Source organism: Entelurus aequoreus, linkage group LG16, assembly GCF_033978785.1.
Source record: "Entelurus aequoreus isolate RoL-2023_Sb linkage group LG16, RoL_Eaeq_v1.1, whole genome shotgun sequence".
Taxonomy (NCBI): domain Eukaryota; kingdom Metazoa; phylum Chordata; class Actinopteri; order Syngnathiformes; family Syngnathidae; genus Entelurus; species Entelurus aequoreus.
This window is the reverse complement of record NC_084746.1, coordinates 6801693-6816186: the sequence shown is the minus strand read 5'-3', so window position 1 is coordinate 6816186 and position 14494 is coordinate 6801693. Positions and strand designations below refer to the sequence as shown.

The window sequence follows — 14494 nt, the reverse complement described above, 5'->3', positions numbered from 1 at the left end:
TGCAATCTACTAATAAAAGTCTCAATCAATCAAACTTTACGGAATATAAATATAGGTCTTATTTTTTGGAATTTTTAATACATCCACCCATTTTCTTCCGCTTATCCGAGGTCGGGTCGCGGGGGCAGCAGCCTAAGCAGGGAAGCCCAGACTTCCCTCTCCCCAGCCACTTCGTCCAGCTCCTCCCGGGGGATCCCGAGGCGCTCCCAGGCCAGCCGGGAGACATACCGTATTTTTCGGAGTATAAGTCGCTCCGGAGTATAAGTCGCACCGGCCGAAAATGCATAATAAAGAAGGAAAAAAACATATATAGTAAGTCGCACTGGAGTGTAAGTCGCATTTTTGGGGGAAATTTATTGGATAAAACCCAACACCAAGAATAGAAATTTGAAAGGCAATTTAAAATAAATAAAGAATAGTGAACAACAGGCTGAATAAGTGTACGTTATATGAGGCATAAATAACCAACTGAGAACGTGCCTGGTATGTTAACGTAACATGTTATGGTAAGAGTCATTCAAATAACTATAACATATAGAACATGCTATACGTTTACCAAACAATCTGTCACTCCTAATCGCTAAATCCCATGAAATCTTATACGTCTAGTCTCTTACGTGAATGAGCTAAATAATACTATTTGATATTTTACGGTTAATATGTTAATAATTTCACACATAAGTCGCTCCTGAGTATAAGTCGCACCCCCGGCCAAACTATGAAAAAAACTGCGACTTATAGTCCGAAAAATACGGTAGTCTTCCCAACGTGTCTTGGGTCTTCCCCTTGGCCTCCTGCCGGTCGGACGTGCCCTAAACACCTACCTTGGGAGGCGTTCGGGTGGCATCCTCAGCAGATGCCCGAACCACCTCATCTGGCTCCTCTCAATATGGAGGAGCAGCAGCTTTACTTTGAGCTCCCCCCGGATGACAGAGATTCTCACCCTATCTCTAAGGGAGAGCCCCGCCACCCGGCAGAGGAAACTCATGATCTTGTCCTTTCGGTCATAACCCAAAGCTCATGACCATAGATGAGGATGGGGACGTAGATCGACCGGTAAATTTAGAGCTTTGCCTTCCGGCTCAGCTCCTTCTTCACCACAACAGATCCATACGGGGTCCGCATTACTGAAGACGCCGCACCGATCCGCCTGTCGATCTCACGATCCACTCTTCCCTCACTCGTGAACAAGACTCCGAGGTACTTGAACTCCTCCACTTGGGGCCAGATCTCCTCCCCAACTTGGAGATGGCACTCCACCCTTTCCCGGGCGAGAACCATGGACTCGGACTTGGAGGTGCTGATTCTCATCCCAGTCGCTTCACACTCGGCAGTTTTTAATACATTTCGTTGAAAATCTTTAGTCCTTTTAATGACAAACACAAATCAGACTGAATTAGAAGGTAATTTACTTACATCTACATACATGTATGAATAAGAGCAATGTGCAGTAATCAGTTCTGAATCCCTTGAATTGTATCATGCAGGAAAGACTTCTTGTCATAATGATAAAAATCCACAGCCGTCCTTTGGTCATTGGTAACGGACTTGGACTCAAACGCATTGGCCAGAAGCTTTTGTGTTGAGCTGATGGACATGTCTGTCTGAACGGCTTTTTGGACGGTCGGTTTCTGTCCCGTTTTGAGAGCGATGGCGGGCAGGGCCTTCTGCTCCCGCTGGGTCTTCTTGTCCTCCCACAGTTTCAGCAGACGCCGCTGGTTGTTGGTCATGTCTTTGAGGTTGTGCTGCAGGGACTGCACCTGCTCCTCCAGAAGCGTCTTGGAGGTGACCGCGTTGGCCAACTCGGAGGTCAGGTCGTCGACGGTCAGGCTGAGCTTTGCGGTCTTTTCCACCAGGGAGCCGCACTCTCGCTCCTTGTCGCGCAGGTCGTCGACGATGTCCTTGGTAGTCTTGCCGTGGAACCCGGGGCTGCACTCCAGCCCGATCTCCGTGCGAAGAGCCTTCGCTTGCTTCCTCAGCTCCTTGTGGTCTAAGGTCAAGGTCTTCAGTTTCTGCTTGAGGGCCTCGGTGGAGCGCGTCCTGGACTCGTACTGCCTCAGCTTCTCCCTGAGGACGCTTTCCCTGTGCAAGGCATCGTCCCGTTCCTTCCTGCACTTCTCCAACCGCTTTAAGGTCTCAAATTTAGACGTCCGATCGCCTCTGCCATTCGAAGACGCCATCCCAGCGATTACGATTGACAGCACGGAAACAAACCCAACCTCACAAAGTCATTTTCGGCTCTGTATTAGTTCGTCCTTGAGCATTGTGCGGCGAATTCCCCCAACGGTGAGGCGAGCCTGACACTGAGGCAGGAGGCATTCCTCCCACAGGGTTTTCTGCCAGTGTAACTCAAAGCTGGGGCTAGAATGACCATTAATTAGGGCACCAGCTTTGACACAGTTTCAACACTGCAAAAAGTCAGTGTTCAAAAACAAGAAAAAAATATATACAAAAATGAGGGGTATTTTATTTGAACTAAGCAAAATTATATGCCAATGGAACAACCAAATTTGGCTTGTCAAGACTTTCCAAAACAAGTTAAATTAGCTAACTTCAATGAACCCAAAAATATCTTAAAACAAGTATATTCTCACTAATAACAAGTGAACTTTTTGCTCAATATGTTGAAAAATATTCTTAAATGAAGTAAATGCTAGTGCCATTATCTTGACATAATGATATGCGCTCGGCATTACATTTCTTGAAACCAGCAAACTAAAACTAAACAACAACTTATTGTTCTTAATGGAAAGGCAACAAGGCAACCTCTTGTTACTCTCGGGGTCTCCTAGCCGCTCAGGCAAACCATATGGTCTAAAAATGCATTTTTCCATGGATAACATGACATCATCGCGCCAAGTGCGTGCTCTTTCAGCCAATTAGTGCGCATATATACAGCCCGGCCCCCGGCCAAAAATGTTTTAATTGTAATTTTGAGGAATTTACCTGAATGTGCATGAACTATTTCTGTTCAAAATTGTTTGAAATGTCAAATGTTTAAATATTAACTGTCAGTTTACTGTACTGTGTCAACTGTACTACTATATGAGTACGTGTTTTCTATTGTTTCATTGAAAATAAAACAGCAAAGTCCATTTGGCTGTCATCCGTTTTAATTATGAGACACAATTGTGTCAAAGTCATGATTTTTTTTGTTCATGCTTGAAATAAGAAATTATTAATTTAAAAAAGTAGTTTTATACTTGGGAGTAGAGATGTCCGATAATATCGGCAGGCCGATATATGCGTTAAAATGTAATATCGGAAATTATTGATATCGTTTTTTTTATTATCGGTATCGGTATCATTTTTTTATTTTATTAAATCAACATAAAAAACACAAGATACACTTACAATTAGTGCACCAACCCAAAAAACCTCCCTCCCCCATTTACACTCACTCACACAAAAGGGTTGTTTCTTTCTGTTATTAATATTCTGCTTCCTACATTATATATCAATATATATCAATACAGTCTGCAAGGGATACAGTCCGTAAGCACACATGATTGTGCGTGCTGCTGGTCCACTAATAGTACTAACCTTTAACAGTTAATTTTACTCATTTTCATTCATTACTAGTTTCTATGTAACGTTTTTTATATTGTTGTACTTTCTTTTTTATTCAAGAAAATGTTTTTAATTTATTTATCTTATTTTACTAATTTTTAAAAAAAGTACCTTATCTTCACCATACCTGGTTGTCCAAAGTAGGCATAATAATGTGTTAATTCCACGACTGCATATATCGGTTGATATTGGTATCGGTTGATATCGGTATCGGTAATTAAAGAGTTGGACAATATCGGAATATCGGATATCGGCAAAAAGCCATTATCGGACATCCCTACTTGTGAGTGTTGATGACACAGCTTTGCAACAGTTGATATTCTAGTTTCAAGCATGTTTTACTCAATATAGGTCATCAAATCTCAGCAACAAGCTGTAATATCTTACTGAGATCATTTAGGACCAAAACCCTTAAAACAAGTAAAACACTCTAACATAAAATCTGCTTAGTGAGAAGAATTATCTTATCAGACAGAAAATAAGCAAATATCACCCTTATTTGAGATATTTCATCTTACTTAGATTTCAGTTTTTGCAGTGAAGTGACAGAATTTATATTTCTAATTTTGTTCATTCATCTAAAAACTAATTCACAAAAATAGTTAATATCCACTAAATCCACACAGGAAGATGCAAATAGCGACACGTCAAACCCTCGTCGGGCAGCGTGGTGGTTTGAGATGGAAGAGCTGCCAAATGTCACTTTCATAGCTGGACGCTTTGACGAGTCTGGAACTATTTTAGTTACAAGCACCGGCTGCCTAAATATTTAAAAACGTCACGTGCTGAAATGTGCTGGCAGGCTTTGATGCGGTCAGCTGCTGATTAAAAGAAAGAGTCGTGTTGCCTGCACTAGTGGGATTTTAAAGTGTTTTATTCGAGTTAGAATTGTGTTTATTTGCTGAAATAACAATTCATCTACCGTATTTTTTGCACTATAAGGCGCACCTAAAAACCTCCAATTTTCTCAAAAGCTGACAGTGCGCCTTATAATCCGGTGCGCCCTATATATGGACACAACAGGTCTCGCAACTATGGTAAGCAGCCGCCGACTTCTGTAGCATCTATTCTATGCGCCTTATAGTGTGGTGCGCCTTATAATGCGGTGCACCTTATATATGAACAAAGTTTTAAAATAGGCCATTCATTGAAGGTGCGCCTTATAGTGCGGAAAATACGGTACTAGAAAATGTGTACGTTAAGCCGATGTTTTTCAACCAGTGTGCCGTGAGATACAGTCTGGTGTGCCGTGGGAGAGGATGTCATTTCACCTACTTGGGTTAAAAATACTTTTTGCACACAAGTAATTATTAATCCGTAAATAATGTGTTGTTGAGCTCGGCAGAGTAACCTTGTAATACTCTTCCATATCAGTAGGTGGCAGCAGGTAGCTAATTGCTTTGTAGATGTCGGGAACACGTCGTGTCGTGATCACAATATGCAGACGACAGCGGAAAGCAGAGTGCAGGTAAAAAGGTACACTACCATTCAAAAGTTTGGGGTCACCCAAACAATTTTGTGGAATAGCCTTCATTTCTAAGAACAAGAATAGACTGTCGAGTTTCAGATGAAAGTTCTCTTTTTCTGGCCATTTGGAGCGTTTAATTGACCCCACAAATGTGATGCTCCAGAAACTCAATCTGCTCAAAGGAAGGTCAGTTTTGTAGCTTCTGTAACGAGCTAAACTGTTTTCAGATGTGTGAACATGATTGCACAAGGGTTTTCTAATCATCAATTAGCCTTCTGAGCCAATGAGCAAACACATTGCACCATTAGAACACTGGAGTGATAGTTGCTGGAAATGGGCCTCTATACACCTATGTAGATATTGCACCAAAAACCAGACATTTGCAGCTAGAATAGTCATTTACCACATTAGCAATGTATAGAGTGTATTTCTTTAAAGTTAAGACTAGTTTAAAGTCATCTTCATTGAAAAGTACAGTGCTTTTCCTTCAAAAATAAGAAATTTCAATGTGACCCCAAACTTTTGAACGGTAGTGTATCTAATGCTTAAACCAAAAATAAACAAAAGGCGAGTGCCGCTAAGAAAAGGCACTGAAGCTTAGGGAAGGCTATGCAAAACGAAGCTTAAACTGAACTGGCTACAAAGTAAACAAAACACAAAAATGCTGGACGACAGCAAAGACTTACAGCGTGTGGAGCAGCAGACGGCGTCCACAAAGTACACCCGAACATGACATGACAGTCAACAATGTCCCCACAAAGAAGGATAGCGTCCGCACAATTTAAAATAGTCTGGATTGCGAAAACAAAGCAGGTGCGGGGAATATCGCTCAAAGGAAGACACGAAACTGCGACAGGAAAATACCAACAAAACAGGAAAAAACACCAAAATAGGAGCGCAAGACGAGGACAAAAACACTACACACAGGAAAACAGCAAAACACTCAAAATAAGTCACGGCTTGATGTGACAGGTGGTGACAGTACACCTACTTTGAGACAAGAGCTATAGTGATGCATGCTTGGTTATGCTTTAAAGTCATATCCAACAATTGCGAGAACGACTTTTTATTGTCTATATCGGCTGCTGACTTTCGTTTTTTATTGATTTCTGCTGGCGGTGTGCCTCAGGATTTTTTCAATGAAAAAAACGTGCCTTGGCTCAAAAAAGGTTGAAAAACACTGCGTTAAGCATTCGGTGTGCTTAATAATCGATGTTTAAAAGCAGGGAATACACATTTTTTTTGTTGCAGGAGTTTAAATTTTCATTAATCAGTTCCCTGGATATCACCAATTTATTATTTTTTTTAATCAACACAAAATAATTAAACAAAACATGCGCAGAGGAGCATAAGAGCCACACTGGGGGGGAAAAGGAAATATTTATTGCATGGCAATAAATGAACTGAATAGAAGACTAATGCTGTAATGTTACATGAAAAATCACACATACAGCGTCACCTCGTGTTTTGAGATAAGAGCTGTCTCTTGTTATGCTTTAAGTTGCAAGCAAAGATATGACATACCAAACATCCGGTTTTTACTCACGAGCAATAGCGTAATGCTAGAAATCAACATAACTTTGCCTTCCAACCATTGGAATTAAGAAAGTGAGTGTGAAAGATAGTGCTGAGAAGCAGCAACATTGATTTGAGATACAAGTGTTTTGAGTTAAGAGCTCAGTCACAGAACCAATTAAGGGTATGTTAAGGTACTACTGTACCGTATATCCATCCATTTTTCTACCCCTTGTCCCTTTCGGGGTCGCGGGGGGTGCTAAAGGCTATCTCAGCAGCATTTGGTAAATATTTTTTCTTATTTGAAAAAAGGCATAATATTACAAGAATAAAGTAATTTACATGAGTTTATGCCAAAAATGGCAAATAAGGCATGGATTCGAATTCATACAACTCATTAGATCATGCTTGTAGAATTGAAGAAACAATTTTACAGCTTTATTGTTGTATAATTATTCATTTTATTTGTAAAATGTTGAGGTTTTGGAGGGATAACATTATGACTTGCTCTTAAATCACAACTTTGGCCTAGTTAAATAAATATTGCTTTTAAAAGTGTGGCCCTGATACTCCTTTGTACTTATGGCATTTGTTGACCGTGTTAATAATTATATTAAAGACAACTAAATACATTCATCAGTACAGAAGATTATGTGCACTGCAAAAAGTGAGTGGTCAAAAAAAAGAAAAAAAATATATAAAAATGAGGGGTATTTTAATTGAACTAAGCAAAATTATCTGCCAATAGAACAAGAAAATTTGCCTTGTCAAGACTTTCCAAAACAAGTAAAATTAGCTAACCTTAAAATAAGTATATTCTCACTAATAACAACTGCACTTTACTAGGTAGAAAAAAAGAGACCTTTTTGCTCAATATGTTGAAAAATATTCTTAAATTAAGTAAATGCTAGTGCCATTATCTTGACATAATGATATGCGCTCTGCATCATGATTTTTTTTTCATGCTTGAAGTAAGAAATCATTACTTTAAAAAAGTAGTTTTATACTTGTGAGTGTTATTGACACAGCTTTGCATCAGTTGATATTCTAGTTTCAAGCATGTTTTACTCAATATAGGTCATCAAATCTCAGCAACAAGCTGTAATATCTTACTGAGATCATTTAGGACCAAAACCCTTAAAACAAGTAAAACACTAACATAAAATCTGCTAAGTGAGAAGAATTATCTTATCAGACAGAAAATAAACAAAAATCACCCTTATTTGAGATATTTCATCTTACTTAGATTTCAGTTTTTGCAGTGTGGTATCCCATGATCATAACATTAAATAAATAGATGCCTCCAAAAGACGAGTTATTTTGGCTGATTGTCTTTATGTAAGGTCAGAAGCCACCCCAGTAGAAACAACATACTTGGTACCAGTGTTCATTGTCAGCCATGTAACCAAGCATTGAAGCTAGGCTTTCAGGTCTTGGGCTAGTTAGTAGGTGCGAGTGCAGGTGAAATCCAGACAGCCTGTGACTTCATCACCACAGCAACCCGATTCTCTGTAGTAAGGCAACAGGAGAACCTGCAATATGGGAGAGGGGGAAAAAAAAGCACTTGCTGAGGCAGAATTCATGTGGGGAAGTGAAGTGTTGAATTGCACATGAACTTGAGACGGAGCAATGGGCCACGAAGTTTGGAGCAAGTGAGGTTAACATTTGGCCATTAAACTGTTACAAATGTATTTAACCCTTGTGTAATGTTCATATTGTTGTTACTCAGCCAGCGTTTGTGGGTCTGATGGACCCGTTGCATTTTGTGGCTTTTAATGCCGCACATTCAAACACTTTTATGTTAAAATACTGAACAGATGTTTACCTTATACCAATAAAAATCTGTTCAGTGTTTTAACATAAAAGTGTTTGATTGTGAGGCATTAAAAGCCACAAAATGCAAAGGGTCCATCAGACCCACAAACGCTGGCTGAGTAACAACAATATGAACGTTGCACGGAAAATTTCTCTGCCAGTTTCTGCATCCCAGAGGGATTTTTCTGTTGTGTTTCTGCACCTGCGGTTCCCACACAAGGTTGCAACATTGTTTGTCAACACTGTCTGCTCTCATTTTCTCGCACATTTGACCCTCTGATGTTCTGTGTACCTACACTCTGTCCTCCTCCTGTCTAGGCCTGCTGTGTGTGCGTGCGTGCCTGTGTGTGTGTGTGTGGGGGGTACACAGAACACAATTTCCACACTTCCATTAGCCCCAGGTCCAGTGGACCCCGGACATCTTATATGTAATAGAAATGTGTAAGGGGGGTGTATGGTGTGTGGTCATTAAATATGTATTCTGATATATGTTCTTCACAGAAAATTAGTCAAAGTCAGTGAGTCTCAGTTTGAAAAATTAATTAATTGTATCATTTTTCTTTTAATAAAAAATGAAAACGGGTCCCACAGACCCGAACACCACACAAGTATATTTCCAATAATTTTTCAAAACATTTTCTTTAATTAAAATGACTGAATTTGCACATTACCTGCTCAAATACAAGGCAGAATTCTAAGATGAGTCTGCAGCGAACTAAGACAAGCCTCTGACGGTCTTTATTCTACAACATGTCTGGGTTGGCCTCCACTGAACTCTACCCAGAAATAATGTGTCTCATGTCATTGCATCTCATTGCATTTAAACTATCTCGCGATTAGTGAGCCAGTTGCCAGCTAATAATTCGTCAGATGCTGGCTTGCAATTAGTCAGTGGGACCAGCTGCGAGCTAACGATCAGCTAGCTATTAGCTAGCTTGCGATCCGCGCGCTAGCAATTAATTAACTATCAAGGACAAGATCACGGGTACAAGCGGCCGAAATGAGTTTCCTCCGCCGGGTGGCGGGGCTCTCCCTTAGAGATAGGGTGAGAAGCTCTGTCATCCGGGGGTAGCTCAAAGTAAAGCCGCTGCTCCTCCACATCGAGAGGAGCCAGATGAGGTGGTTCGGGCATCTGGTCAGGATGCCACCCGAACGCCTCCCTAGGGAGGTGTTTCGGGCACGTCCGACCGGTAGGAGGCCACGGGGCAGACCCAGGACACGTTGGGAAGACTATCTCTCCCGGCTGGCCTGGGAGCGCCTCGGGATCTCCCGGGAGGAGCTGGACGAAGTGGCTGGGGAGAGGGAAGTCTGGGCTTCCCTGCTTAGGCTGCTGCCCCCGCGACCTGACCTCGGATAAGCGGAAGAAGATGGATGGATGGATCAGCTGGCTTGCAATCCGTGGGCTAGCGATCGGTGTGCTAGCTTTCTTCTCAAAGAAATTATTAGTATCGCCAGTCTGTGGCTTTATTGCGTTGTAGTTATCAATCACAGTTGTATGATTTTTTTAATTTGAAACGGTAATATTAGTAGTCAAGCGCATTACTGCAATTTAACAATAAAACCATTTATCGTTAACTTCCTAGCTGGTATAGATAATATACTGCTTCTCAAGACCGATAACCAATGACCTATTTATATTTGCTATTTTTTAAATGTGGATTTAAGTGTAGTTTGTGCACACCTGAAGGTTTTTCATTTATTTTGCCTTTATTTAACCAGGTAAAATCCCATTGAGGTCAAAGATCTCTCTTCCAAGGGAAACCTGGCCAAGAGCGCAGCAGCAAAGTTACATTAAAAACAGTAAACAACAAATAAAACATCAAATTTACAACATTAAAACTTGCTCATATGACACATGTGCATACAGACAAGGTAGACTGCAATCCTTTCACAGAAGCTTTAAACTCATTTAATGTAACAAGGGTTTGAAGTTGAAGATTCGATTGTAGGTTATTCCAAGCCTTCTGGGCTGAAAACCTAAATGCTTTCTTGCCCAGTTCAGTTCTTACTTTGGGCACGACAAATTGCAGAACATTCATTGAACGAAGATTGAGACTTCCTTGTTTCTTTGTTAAAAGACAAGACAGATAAGATGGAGTGATACCCAGAATGGTTTTGTAGGTAACTAAGTAAATAAGACAAAAAAAGATGGATTTAACTAACTGAACCTGTAGATTTTTTGTAACCAAATATGAGATCAATTCTTTAATAGAGCTAAAATCACACTTCCATAAATCAGTACTCGGGTTGTACCTAAACCAATATTTTGGTACCGGTATCAAATTATTTAGATACTTTTCAAAATAAAGGGGATAATGAAAAAAATCTTTTTGGCTTCATTTAAAAAATATATCTTACGATACTTTAATCATATGGTTCTTATTGCACTCAAAGAACACTTCTAGAAGATTAAAATAAAAACTAACAGGTATTAAACACACTGGGCTTTTCTTGTTGCACTCTAAAAACTATTTACAATTTTATACATATAGTCTGCCATAATCTAGGATTAGGTTAGAATAGAATTTAATAGTTTATTGACATTGTATTAACTGTTTCCTTGTTGCCACTCTTTGTTTGTGCTTTAAGACAAATTCATTAGTAAATACTAAAAACAATACTATGGTTAAACATACACAGATAAGACATGTAGCAGGTAAAACACACATTGTTAAAGATAGAACACAAATTGTAGCAAATAGTTACAAAATTCAGTCATTTCACTTGCATTAGTTTGCGCTACATGGGCGGTTTGGACTCCGCTAAAATTTGGCATCAAGCCAAACAGCTGTGCGAGCTTCTATACCAGGGGTCACCAACCTTTTTGAAACCAAGAGCTACTTCTTGGGTACTGATTAATGCGAAGGGCTACCAGTTTGATACACACTTAAATAAATTGCCAGAAATAGCCAATTTGCTCAATTTACCTTTAACTCTATGTTATTATTAATAATTAATGATATTTACACTTAATTGAACGGTTTAAAAGAGAAAACACGAAAAAAATGACAATTAAATTTTGAAACATAGTTTATCTTCAATTTCGACTCTTTAAAATTCAAAATTCAACCGAAAAAAAGAAGAGAAAAACTAGCTAATTCGAATCTTTTTGAAAAAATTAAAAAAAGAATTTATGGAACATCATTAGTAATTTTTCCTGATTAAGATTAATTTTAGAATTTTGATGACATGTTTTAAATAGGTTAAAATCCAATCTACACTTTGTTAGAATATATAACGAATTGGACCAAGCTATATTTCTAACAAAGACAAATCATTATTTCTTCTAGATTTTCCAGAACAAAAATTTTAAAAGAAATTCAAAAGACTTTGAAATAAGATTTAAATTTGATTCTACAGATTTTCTAGATTTGCCAGAATATTTTTTTTGAATTTTAATCATAATAAGTTTGAAGAAATATTTCACAAATATTCTTCGTCGAAAAAACAGAAGCCAAAATGAAGTATTAAATTAAAATTTATTTATTATTCTTTACAATAAAAACAATTACCGTAATTTCCGGACTATAAGCCGCACCTGACTATAAGCCGCACCAGCTAAATTTAGGGGAAAATACAGATTGCTCCATATATAAGCCGCACCCGACTATAAGCCGCAGGGTTTTGATGTGTAATTACCGTAGTATATAGGGGTTCCTGCTACCACGGAGGGGATTGTCGGGACAGAGATGACTGTTTGGGAACGCAAAGCGTCCCATTTATTAACAATAAATCTTTCAATCATTCAATCAAACTTTCACATCTTTGACATGGCGAACAGCATTCGTGCAGAGTACAAATAATACAACGGTGCAAAGTAATACAAAGTGCTCGCCTGTACGTTATCAAAATAACCAGCCTACCGGTATATGAAAAGTCAGTCTTTAATCATTGTGTCATCGTCTTCCTCCTGCGTACTAAAACCACCGAAATCCTCTTCGTCGGTGTCGGTGAAGAACAGGCCGTAAATAAGCCGCACCCTTGTATAAGCCGCAGGGACCAGAACGAGGGGAAAAAGTAGCGGCTTATAGTCCGGAAATTACGGTAATTTACTTGAACATTGATTTAAATTGTCAGGAAAGAAGAGGAGGGAATTTAAAAGGTAAAAAGGTATATGTGTTTAAAAATCCTAAAATCATTTTTAAGGTTGTATTTTTTCTCTAAATTTGTCTTTCTGAAAGTTATAAGAAGCAAAGTAAAAAAATTAATGAATTTATTTAAACAAGTGAAGACCAAGTCTTTAAAATATTTTCTTGGATTTTCAAATTCTATTTGAGTTTTGTCTCTCTTAGAATTAAAAATGTCGAGCAAAGCGAGACCAGCTTGCTAGTAAATAAATAAAATTAAAAAAATAGAGGCAGCTCACTGGTAAGTGCTGCTATTTGAGCTATTTTTTAGAACAGGCCAGCGGGCTACTCATCTGGTCCTTACGGGCTACCTGGTGCCCGCGGGCACCGCGTTGGTGACCCCTGTTCTATACGATATGTGCAAAACAGGGGAGCTAGTTATCTATATAACCTTTAAACTCCTTGCGCGGGTCTGGATGACTGCTATTAAAATGTTTACCTAAATTCCATGGTAATACTTTATTTATGCCACTTTTGACGAGGCATGTTTTAAAGCGCTTGCATCGTGGCGCTTCAGTGTTTAAAGCGCCATCCAGATTTATGGTTTTAAAGCCCAAATAACTCCATATTGCGCTTCACGTACCCTCTTTATTAACCAGTACAATTGCCTTTATTCACCATGTTTCCTCTCCACACTGTTTCTGCTTGTGTGTCTGTGAGCAGACATAACAATAAATGGGATTAAGTATTTGAAAACAACATTTGTACTGAGAGTGAATATGTTTTTTACCTGTCATCCCTTTAACTATATATAAGAATGTAATGTTTGCAAAGTAAGCCTGTGCCTCACCGGCCATGAACCACACCGCACATCCTTGTTTGGAGCTGATAGTGAGGAAAGGCTCAAGTAGACAATATGCAATGTGAATACCTTCTTTTTTTTTTTTTTACCTACCTTCAAACAATGGCAGCTTCTCATGTTGTGGCATGTGCATGGATCCCTGCTGTCGCTGCTAACTTATCAGGTATTAACACCGGCGCTGCTTTGCTGAAAAAATAGGCCTAAAAAAAAGGAGAAAGAAAGCAACAAAAAGGGTCATGGCCAAAGTTTCGTGTTGTCAGTGTAACTTGCAGACGCGGGATTAAAGTGAAGACTAATTACACAACCACGAGGAGACATGCGACACCGTGGACTTGACAGAGCTGAGAGCATCAACATACTATAACTGGGTCACAGTTTCTGATGAAAGCCAGGTCAACATGACAGGGTCACTCACTTCCTACAGACACGGGACGAGCAGGACGATGAGTCAGCAGGTTGAATGAGTCGCCCAGTTGGGATTAATTGTATTTATTAAAATTTTAAAGGTGAGGCCTATTTCCTCTCAGGGGGCAACGGAAGACCTAACGAGAAGCGTAACACTAAATGAGGAACTAAATTGATCTCTTATTAAATGTGAGAGGTATGGACGGATTTTAAGCAGTTGACTATTACCACTATTTTAACATGGGTTCTGTTTAGAGATGTCCGATAATATCGGTCTGCCGATATTATCGGCCGATAAATGCGTTAAAATGTAATATCGGAAATTATCGGTATCGGTTTTTATTATCAGTATCGTTTTATTTTTTTATTTTATTTTTATTTTTATTAAATCCACATAAAAAACACAAGATACACTTACAATTAGTGCACCAACCCAAAAAACCTCCCTCCCCCATTCACACTCATTCACACAAAAGGGTTGTTTCTTTCTGTTATGAATATTCTGGTTCCTACATTATATATCAATATATATCAATACAGTCTGCAAGGGATACAGTCCGTAAGCACACATGATTGTGCGTGCTGCTGGTCCACTAATAATACTAACCTTTAACAGTTAATTTTACAAATTTTCATTAATTACTAGTTTCTATGTAACTGTTTTTATATTGTTTTACTTTCTTTTTTATTCAAGAAAATGTTTTTAATTTATGTATCTTATTTTATTTTATTCATTTTTTTAAAAAGTACCTTATCTTCACCATACCTGGTTGTCCAAATTAGGCATAATAA

General features: G+C 38.9%; 2 protein-coding genes across 4 annotated transcripts in view; both read right to left on the bottom strand.

The window, feature by feature from the left end:
* Nucleotides 1–1454: 1454 nt before the first annotated feature.
* Nucleotides 1455–3325, bottom strand: zgc:113691 (uncharacterized protein LOC503529 homolog). Its single transcript, XM_062023632.1, has one exon. It carries the CDS (start codon nt 2178–2180, stop codon nt 1455–1457), a length of 726 nt encoding a protein of 241 aa, XP_061879616.1. The 5' UTR covers nt 2181–3325.
* Nucleotides 3326–7766: 4441 nt separating this feature from the next.
* Nucleotides 7767–14494, bottom strand: part of yipf1 (Yip1 domain family, member 1) — a 17738-nt gene continuing 11010 nt past the window's right edge. For all 3 annotated transcript variants that reach the window (XM_062023851.1, XM_062023852.1, XM_062023853.1), the window contains exons 9-10: nt 13391–13497; nt 7767–8085 (exon numbers count right to left, since the gene is read on the bottom strand). In XM_062023851.1, the coding sequence (XP_061879835.1) occupies nt 13411–13497 (87 nt within the window). In that variant the 3' untranslated portion in view covers nt 7767–8085; nt 13391–13410. The remainder of the gene's footprint in view (nt 8086–13390; nt 13498–14494) is intronic.

Coding starts and splice junctions, on each gene's coding strand:
- zgc:113691 (XM_062023632.1), bottom strand. CDS start 2,180: ATGGCGTCTTCGAATGGCAGAGGCGATCGGACGTCTAAATTTGAGACC.